Source organism: Balaenoptera borealis, assembly GCF_965194805.1.
Source record: "Balaenoptera borealis genome assembly, chromosome: 13".
Taxonomy (NCBI): Eukaryota; Metazoa; Chordata; class Mammalia; order Artiodactyla; family Balaenopteridae; genus Balaenoptera; species Balaenoptera borealis.
The window spans coordinates 45,720,886-45,730,366 of record NC_138870.1 but is presented as its reverse complement, the minus strand read 5'-3'; the positions used below and the strand labels follow the sequence as shown (position 1 = coordinate 45,730,366).

The 9,481-nt window shown below is 55.1% G+C and overlaps 2 protein-coding genes across 3 annotated transcripts in view; both read right to left on the bottom strand.

Annotated features, from left to right (window-relative positions):
• The window catches only part of LOC309609477 (homeobox protein Hox-C4), a 64,526-nt gene extending 60,848 nt beyond the window's left edge, over nt 1–3,678 (bottom strand). Inside the window, exon 1 of one of the 2 annotated variants that reach the window (XM_082351053.1) lies at nt 3,582–3,678. The gene's annotated coding sequence lies outside the window, so the exon portion shown is untranslated. The remainder of the gene's footprint in view (nt 1–3,581) is intronic. The other variant, XM_082351052.1, reaches the window with a different exon arrangement.
• Nucleotides 3,679–4,125: 447 nt separating this feature from the next.
• Nucleotides 4,126–9,292, bottom strand: HOXC10 (homeobox C10). Its single transcript, XM_082351050.1, has 2 exons — nt 8,427–9,292; nt 4,126–5,262 (listed from the first exon to the last, which is right to left on the bottom strand). The coding sequence occupies exons 1-2, from the start codon at nt 9,175–9,177 to the stop codon at nt 4,985–4,987; spliced, it is 1,029 nt and encodes a 342-aa protein (XP_082207176.1). The 5' UTR covers nt 9,178–9,292; the 3' UTR covers nt 4,126–4,984.
• Nucleotides 9,293–9,481: the final 189 nt, after the last annotated feature.

Genomic DNA, 9,481 nt, shown 5'->3' with positions numbered 1-9,481 from the left:
CTGCGGCCAAAGTCCACACACAATCCACCTTGTTCGTGCTCTCGCGCCCGGCCGAACACCCTTCCTAGCCAAGGCGCCCACCGGCCACCCTCGGGCCGCGGCCTTACCCGGGGCTGCAAACCTCCTCCCCTGCACGGGACCCACACAAAGCCCAGTGTCCTGACGCTCCCACCCGCAGCCCCCTGTCCCTGGCCCCGATGCCCTGCACCTGTTCCTGAGAAGGGCTGCATCTCCGGGCGAGCCGAGGCAGGCCGGTGGGCCCGGGCGGAGGGTGCTGGGGAGCCGAGGTCCCAGGGAGGCCACAGAGGCTCGGCCGGCTAAGCCGGAGCCCCCGCAGGCGGGCGAGAGATCTCAGAGACCAAGGCTCTCCTTGTCGAGCTCTTGCCTTTTCCTCCTTCTCCTGCAAGTCTTAAACACTCACACGCCGAGAGTTCAGCTCTATAAATCCTGCTCCTCTTTCCCATATCATAATTAAAAAAAACCAGTAGGGGAGGTTTTAACTTTTATTGCGATTTCTGGAGTTGGGCTGCGGAGCATATATTAAGTTTACGCTTATGCACTCTCGGCGGGGAGGGTCCTTTAAGAAATAAAAATCCATCTTAATATCCGCAGACGAGAGATAATTTTTTCCCTCCTCTTCACGCTGTTTCTTTTGAAGACTCCCTTCCAGCGAAGCGAATAAATAATCACCATTGCCTTAGCCATGATCCACGGCCCCAGGGCCCCTTGGTGGACTCTGGCCACCAGACTGGCCCTCACCTTGGTCCTGTGAGAATGTACCCCATTCCCCAGGATATGGGGGGGCACCCAGACCCACAGCTCTGTGGCCACCCACCCCATAAGCCCACCAGCTCTGAAACAGATATTGGGGCAGAGAGACCCAAAGCACAGAAGTCGTTCATTGGTGAATTTCGGCCCATCAGGGATGTTGTCTCCAAGCCAGGCACTCCTGAGCACCCAGCCCCTGCCTGGGACTCCCTTCACTCCAGCTGGCCCCGGGCTTCTGACAGCCTGAAAACTCAGAGACTGCTAGGGGCTCCCAAACTGGGGAAGCCCTTGCCTGCCTCGCACCAGCTGGCCTTCCTCTCTGAAAACCTCCCCATTTCCCCAGGATCCATAGGGCGATTTGAGCACTTCCTTCCAAGGGAAGAGATTTTTTTCCCCTACCAAGGGCTGGGGGACAGACAGAAAGACAGACTGACAATTTCAGCTGGGGAGAAGGAAGGCCCTATTCCCATTTTCCCCTCTAGTCTCCATGGGGTCTCTTCGTACAGGAGACAGGGAAAAATACGCGAGTGTGCACAAAAATATATACAGGGGATCTGAGAGAGCCTGGAGGAGACAAGAGATATAGAAACAGAGAACCACACTCATCCAAGGTTACATATAAGCCCCCAGCAGAAAACTGCGTGAATACAGAACTCCATGTACATATTGTGTTCTGGGGACGTGATTTTGTTCCCTTGTCTGAAAGTTTATAATGTTTTAATAATCATAATAATTCCAAAGTAAGAGAACCAAGAACCTGGCTTTCTCTTTCCCAGTCTCTCTGAGAACGGGGGTGTATCTCCCCATTCTCCCTGGGCCTCCTCAGTTTTCTCTGCAGGCAGAGAAACCTCGCTGGAGAGCCCTCTCTCTAGTAACCAGGACCAGAATTGAGCAACCAGAGGGGCCAAGGAGGGGAAGAAGCTTTGCAAAGTTGCACATTGCTTGGATTCTCCCTAACCCAGACCCTCCCCTCCTCCCCCTGGCATCAGCCAACAACTTCCCCAGCAATATGGTAATGGTGGGCGCTGGTAGCCTCCTTTCACCCAGACATTTCCACACAGCGCGAAGACAAGCAGCTGCCTGACAGGCACAGACACAACACACCAAGGCCTACGGGCAACAGACAGCTAAAAAGAGACCAGAGCCAGATTCTTGCCCTGATGTTTCCCAGTAGGGTAGGTGTGGGGGGTTTCTACTTGGACTGGATGGCTTTCCTCCAGCCTACTAACACCCTAAATATGCCCGTCTCCTGGCGATGGAGATATAGAAGGGGAAGGCGAGGTGGCTGAGCTGGTGCTCAGAGTTTCCCAACTCTTAGGACCCCAGGCACCCCACTCTTCTAAGGAGAAGCTCCAGCCCTAGCCGACTGGAGGCAGATTTTTTTCCTTGGAGGTGGAAGGTAGGAGAAGGTAACCCTTCCAGAGACTCCTTTCTCTTTCTGTGGTCTTCTCTCTCCTAATCATCCTGCCCCACCCTGCTACCCAACTGAGCTGGCCCGCCAGGCCACCTCTTACTCAAATTCCTGAATTTCCTTGGAATTGGTTAGACCTTCTTTGTCTGTCTCTATCAGGTGGGCCCAGGAAACAATAGCTGCAGGAAAAACTCTTCTCCCTCAATCACGGGGATGGGGACAGGCTGAGGAATGGACAGGATAAAGCGGGGTTCTCCAGACTTGTGGTGTAGCCCCACTCACAGCTAGCCCGCCTCAGTCTGTACCCACTTTGCCCTATCTAGGAGGGGGGCTGGGGGCAGTCCCACTGGGGAGGGTAGGAGCAGGATAGGTGGGTTGGGGGCCCTCGACGATAACCGACTGATGTAACTCAGGCAGTTTCTTGTTGCCGAGTTCAAAACTCAATCCCAACAACATGAAACTACCTAAGCCACAGATCAGCTGAGCGAACAGGGCGGGAGATTCAGCTTTGCATCTATCAGGAGGAGAAGGGAAGGGGGTTGGGGAAGGAAGAAATTCAGCCCCGTCCCCCTTTCCGCCCTCACGACCTCCCTAAGGACTAGAGAGTAGACTTTGGGTGGCTGGGTGGGTAGGGGATCTGACTGCCTCATCAGCTGCTAGTCTAAACAAATCGCTCAGAGAGACTGGTGAAATGGGACCTCCAGCTGCCAAACCCCCGCCCCGCCCCCAGCACCGCAGTGGAGCTACCCCCCTGCCTCTGGCCCTGGCCCTGGGGGAAGCTGGAGTGTCCTTCCACTCTCCAGCTGGGTCCCCTGTCTTGCCCTTCTGGCTCTCCTGTGCTCTCCTCCTAGATTCCCTCTGATCTTCTCCGTCTCTCAGCTGGGCTCTGGCTTCCCTTCGTCTATGTGTGGCTGAACCACTCCAGAGCCTCTTCCAATCAGGCCACTTGCCTGGCAAAGCCCCACGGCCAGGCAGAGTAGGGGACGAGAGCCTGGCGAAGGCTCACGTCCAAACCAGCAGAAAGCAGGAAAACCTAAGCTTCAAGCTCCAACACTCTCTAGCCCATCCTCCCTCTGCTTCCCCCAGCAGACGACCAGAATGAGAGACATCTAGACCCATGTGTCGAACTCAAGGCGACCCTAAGTGACCGAGTAAAGAAAGAAGCCAAAAACCACCAATTTACCCCTTTGACCGCCGAACCCCACGGCAACGGGCTGGGAACGGGGAGCTCACGGCCACTGCCCTCCACTGCGAGCCGCCACAAGGCAAGCCTGGGCTCTCAGCAAGCGCGGATGCGCCAAACACCTTCCACCCTGCTCTGCCCACTGCGCGCTGGGCACCTGGGGACGCCGCTAGTCCCCACGCCACCGCCAAGAGAAGAACAAGAAACCGCTTCTCTTACCTTGTCGCTGCCTCGTCCTCCTCCTCCTCCTCTTGCCGCTGCCCGTGCTTCTGCTGCTGCTGTCGAGGGGGGGTGGCTGAGCTCCTTGTCCCCCTCCGGCGGTTAAGTTTATTCCTTTCCTTGGATAGGTGGGGGGCTCTTGGGGTTCCCCCGAGCAGCGGTGGGGTGCGCCTGGCCCAGCACCCCAGGCAATCAGATCCGTCTGCTCCTCAAGATTGCAGTTTGCTCTCTGCCTCTTTCCCTCCTCCAGTCACCTTTAAATGCATCTTTTACTGCAGCACCACATTATATTTGCAGATCATAAAATCCACCTCTCGCGCGCACCAAGACCGTCCTGACATTACTGTTTTATGACCTTGACTTATTGTGGTCACCTGGATAATATTTAAATCAACGTTATGGTCTCTCACTTACATTAAACCCGCCAAGAGACGTTCTAGAAAGGCTCTAGGAGATGACTCAAACACAAAACACACATCCACACACTCAGCCTCTTTGGGGGGAGGGTGTCGCTAAAAAAACGCTAAAAACAAAAAACCACCCATTTGAGGATTATGATTCTGGAAATTTATTAGGATTTTTTTCTCCATTAAGGAAGCTACATGCAAAAGATACAACATACAGAATATCTTTAAATAACACAACTCCCAGACAGGGACAGGGCGATATTTGGGGGAGGGGCACTCTGTCTTTGCTTCACTATGTTCTATTTTAAATTAAAAAAATTTTTTTTTGCTCCTCTGGATGGAATTTCTGAGATGGCAGTGCATGGGGGATGTAGGGGTGCTGGGAGAATGGGAGAAAAGCAGAAAGCAGTACAAATACGAGACTTCAAGCAGATTCTCAGAGCGATTGGGAGGTGAAGACACAGAGAGGGTTTGGTGCAGGCGCTGGACGCTACGACAAACACACAAACACTAGCCGAACTTTCCAAAACGTCTATTATTCTAAGGAGGAAATGCAGCAAGGAAGGAGCGATTCTGACTGTGCTCTTCGAGATTACAGACCTTCTCTGGTTGATTTTTTTTTCCTTTTTTTCCCTATAATTGGGTGGATTCGACCTTAACTTTGCCTGGAGAACGGGGTGCTATGTGTGAGTGCGTGGGTGAGTGAGGGGTTGACACACACACCAGCCACACTCCCACCCTCGTCTATGCAGGCACACCACACCCCACAACCCAGCACCCCATTTCTCATGCTTTAGGTGGACACATCTTCGCAGCACGAACCATGGGTCCCTTGAAAGGAGTGTCTGAGGTCTTTGCCTTTTTTGCAGGCGTGTTGCATTTATACTCAGGGAGGAAAAAATATATATACCACCAGGCACAAAGGGAGGAGGGGCGGGGAAAGGAAGGAGCGGGGGGGGGGGGGGAAGAGGGGGAGTGGGAGGGGAGGCCCCTCGCTCAGGTGAAATTAAAATTGGAGGTCAGTTCCCGGATTCGATTCTCTCGGTTCATTTTCTTGAGTTTCATTCTGCGATTTTGAAACCAGATTTTGACTTGTCTGTCTGTAAGGTTAATGGTCTTGCTAATCTCCAGGCGGCGCTCTCGCGTCAAATACATATTGAACAGAAATTCTTTCTCCAATTCCAGCGTCTGGTGTTTAGTATAGGGACACCTCTTCTTCCTTCCGCTCTTTGCTGTCAGCCAATTTCCTGTGGTGTTTTCTGCCTTTATCTCCTCTGTTAAAAATAACATTATTTACATAAGTATCCCTCGAAGAGGCAACCCTCGCAGCACTGCAGCCTTGGCCAGCTTGCAGTGGGGGCAGCTGAGGGAGCACAGGGGAGCTGTTCTCGCCCCACAGGCCTGGCTGGTGGGGTCCTCTTGGCCTCAAGGCTCTTAGAATTTCTTTGGGGTCTAGACTTACACGGGAGAAAGACAGAAAGTACTGCCTCCAACGCGTCTATTAAATTTAATCACCCAATCCACCTTGACCTAGCATGTTCTGAGTACTCCTGCTCTCCCTTGGCTTGCTGACCCTGGTGTGCACTCTAAGCCTCACCAGACCCCGCCTCCTCTCTGTTCCTTTCCAGCTCTGTAAAAATCCAACCAGAAGGAAAAGTGTTTTCCAGGCCTCAGACGGGGTGGCAGAGGCCACCTCGCTGCCCAGAGCAATTTCCAGAGAGCTTTGACCCCTTTCAACGCAGTGGAGGGATGTCGCCCCAGACTCTGCAGCCAGAGGCCATTGCAGCCGTCTCTGCACCAGATCCCCAGCCCTGGCTCCCACCTGAAGTGTCACAGAGCGACTCTACCCCATTGGATCTCCCATTGCCAGCTTTTCCTATCCCGGCCATTTCCCCCAGGAGTAACTGAGGCAGGGAGCTTGTGCAGGCAGCAGAGGTCAGGGGCAACAGCTCTGGGGCATGCTGAGGAGTCCTCAGACAACTGCCCTGGCCAGAGACCTAAGGTCAAGGGAGAGAGAGATCCTGAGGAAATGCAGCCTCCTGGAAATCTCCTGCCTAGTCTATGTAGATATGTATGCGTGCATGTTCATGTGTATTTCTGCAGAGATACACACTCCTACACATATGTACATACACACAGGGATATGTACACATGTGTCTATTTATATCAGGAGATGCTATAAGTGTGGTGTGTATTTCCCTTTCCCTTATCTACAGCTTCTCCCCCCAGCACAAATTCTTGCTGAAATGAACCAGCCTTGCTCCTCAAGCAGCAGAAGAGACCTTGGCCATCTTTTCTAGGGAAAAACCCAGAGTCCAGAGACCCGAGAGGGGCACCCAGCAAAGGACTCTGCTGTTGGCTCTGTGCTCTATCTCCCCTTCTATGCCAAATGAAACTGCCAGGTTCCTGGATCTTAGCTTGATGGGGAGTGGGGTGGGGGTCCTAGGGGAACCAGGAGGCATCAGAAAATGCAAACTTGAGGCTGCAGTTTAAAACACTTGAATGTCCTTAATTCTGTTCCCACCTCTGCACCTGCAGCCTCCTGCCAAATTGTTTAAAGGCTCTCCACATCTAACTCTGTGCCATTTATTTTTTATTGGGGTTGTTGGGGTCTGGGGGAAGGGGAGAAATTACAAATGGGGAGTCTGGCCCAAAGCCCTCTTGCCTCTGGCCTGGTGGAGGCACCACAATGAAGGGGGCAGGCAAGAAGGGAGCAGGCAGAGTCAGAGGGATTAGTTGGGGTGGGAGGGTTTAGATGGTATGGGGATGGCAGGAGAGAAAGGGGAGCCTACCGGAATGGGGGCAGTTTGAGCTAGGAGGTAGGCTTGTTAACCTTGACTTTTCTTTTGGTGGGGCTAGAACGCAGCTTTTCCTAACCCTAAATCTGCACCCCAACCAAGCTCGGGGTGTGGGGAGATGGTATAAAATTAAACTTTTGTGCTGCACATGTGCCACCACCAAGGCTTCGTGGGTATGCGTGCCTCTCTCCCCCTCCCCCTCATGGACACACCCGTGCCCACCTTCTGGCTAGGGTCTCCATGGGCTGATTTGCCAAGGCCACCTTTGATTTGCAGAGGAGACCCAAGAGGGCGAGGGTCTGCCCTCACCCGCCAAAAGAGTGCGTGTGCATGTATGAGAGGGCATGCGTGAGTGTGTGTGAGTGTGACACAGGTCGCCTCCGGGCATACGTGTGGACCGCATCCATATACAAAACACCATAAGACCCAGGCTGCCCCCAGTCTGCTCAGTTTTCACTGTTTCATCTGCCTCTGCACCCAAAGAGCCCTTCTTACACACAGCCTCCAGTAGCCAGTGCTGTGGGGAGCAGGTTTATCCCCTGCCCGCACCCCCCACCCCCGTCCCGCCAGTTGGGCCTTTTCTGATGCTTTTTGCTCCAACTTTTCAGGGAGAGTCCCCTCAGCCTCCCTCCACTGCTCCCGTTTCCTCCACATTTTCTCCAGGTGTCAGAGAATGGTCCTGAAGGCCCCCAGTACCTGCAGCAGAAATGAATCTTGAACCCCGAGCTTGAACTCTGGCTAGGCTTTCCCTCGCCACCAAAATTACAATAAAATCCAACTAAAGCCTCACTCCCTTTCAGAAGAAAACCGCTTACCATGCACACAGAAATTTCCCGACCACTCATTTGTAAGCTGCTTTTGGAAACCAACGGGGAAAAAAATTTTTTAACGTAACTATAAAAAAAAAAGGAAAAAAATTTTCAAAGGGGAGACAAAAAACTTACAACATTCCAAATGCCCTGTTCCAACGCCATACGCAGCCTGGGCGTCTGGGGGAGGGAGGGACGTGGCGGGCAGCCCTTCACCTCCACCTCTTCCGGCCCCAGCGCGGCTGCCAGAGGCCCCCGGCCGAGCCAAAAACCGCAGGAGCCCAAGCCACACGCACAAATCAGACCCACAAACAACAAATTGCGCCTCGAAGGAAACAATTTTCAACTGGGAAAACGCAGTGAAGCGAAATGCCCCTTCTCCCAAGCCTTTCCTAGTCCCTGGCCCAAGATCGCCATTTTAAGCTTTTTGCATGCTTCTGACCTGAGCGGGGGTGGGGGTGGAGGGGTGGGGAGGGGGGCATCAGCCTCCCAGGACACCAACGCAGAGCAAGCAAACCAAAGCCAGCACGCGCCCGGGATCGGTCCCCCGCCCTGGGCAACACAAGACGCTGCAGGCTGCCCGCCGTGCGCACCACCCCGGTCTCGGCGCCCACGGCCGCTGCCGGCCGGCACCTCCACTTCGCCGCTTACCTTCCCTAGCCAAATGAGGCGCCACCAGCTTGGCGCTCAGCAGGCACGAGTCTCAAGCCGGGGTCGCATTCCCAAGACCGTCCAGGGCCTCCTCGGCCCAACCCTCTCTCTGCCCCCGCCCCGGCCACGAAGACCAAGTGCCCGAGCGTCCCACCCGGGCCACGGCCCAGGCGGCCTTACCTTTCGCTTCGTTATCCGAGGTGTCTGGGCTGGAGTCGGCGGTTTTGGCCCGATCCTTTTCGCTCTCCAAGGGGCTGCCTTTTGGGCCCGCCAGGCTCTGCTCGGTCTTGATCTCATTGGGGCTGGGGGTCTGGCTGTCGGACTTGGGGGTCTCAGGGAAACTCACTTTACCCCGGAGCTGGGGAGACTCCAGATGTTCGGCGCGCGGGTTGAGACTAGCCCGCTGCTCGAAAGGGGCTTCGAAGTCGTTGGCCCCGGCACAGTGGGGCGGCTTGTCCAGAGCGGAGTAGCTCGGGCTGGCGCGGTAGTAGCTGGGCACCGGCACCTCGTGCTCCCCGAGGCAGGACTCCTGCAGGGGGTGGGAGTAGAGAGCTGCCTCGGGGCCACTTTTCGCCCGCTTCTCTGCGCTGTACATGCAGCAGACACTCTCCTCCTTGACACTAGGTGGGTAGGAGCAGGAGGATAGCGGCCTGCCAACAGGTTGTTCCAGGCGGTAGGCGGCTTTGGGGTCGCCCCAGGAGTCCAGCTGCGAGAGGTAGGACGGGTAGGTGTTGAGGGCGAGGTTGGGGCTGCTGCCCTCGTCCCTCTTGGAGAGCGAGGGCGCGAGCCCGCAGCCCCTCATCACCCCGCAGTTGAAGTCACTCCCAGATTGCATATACATGCCTGCGCTCCGGCTATAGCGCTCTCCTCCGCCCGGCGCAACCAAGGGCTCCGCGTACGAGTTCGGAGTTACATTGCGAGGGCATGTCATTTTCAGAGACAGGGGTTTTTAAGGAGCAATACTACTGCGGAGGAGCTGACATCTTTTTTTTCCCCATCCGGGAGGGGGGGCGGTTGGAGGGGCGGGAGGGAAAAGAAGGGGAGGGGGGGAAATATCAGCTCCATAATTATCCGCGCATTCGGCCCTCACCATGTGACGGCTAGACCAATGGGATTTGAAAATGGCCTTGATGATTCAGACGGCCGTGACGTCAGCGGGGTCAAGTTGTCTGCAGGCGGAGCGCGCAGCGTGGAGTAACAGCGCCACCTAGCAGCCGCCTCGAGGTAGGGGCGCC

Coding starts and splice junctions, on each gene's coding strand:
- HOXC10 (XM_082351050.1), bottom strand. CDS start 9,177: ATGACATGCCCTCGCAATGTAACTCCGAACTCGTACGCGGAGCCCTTG. Junction 5,263..8,426: donor CTCGGATAACGAAGCGAAAG/GTAAGGCCGCCT, acceptor TATTTTTAACAG/AGGAGATAAAGGCAGAAAAC.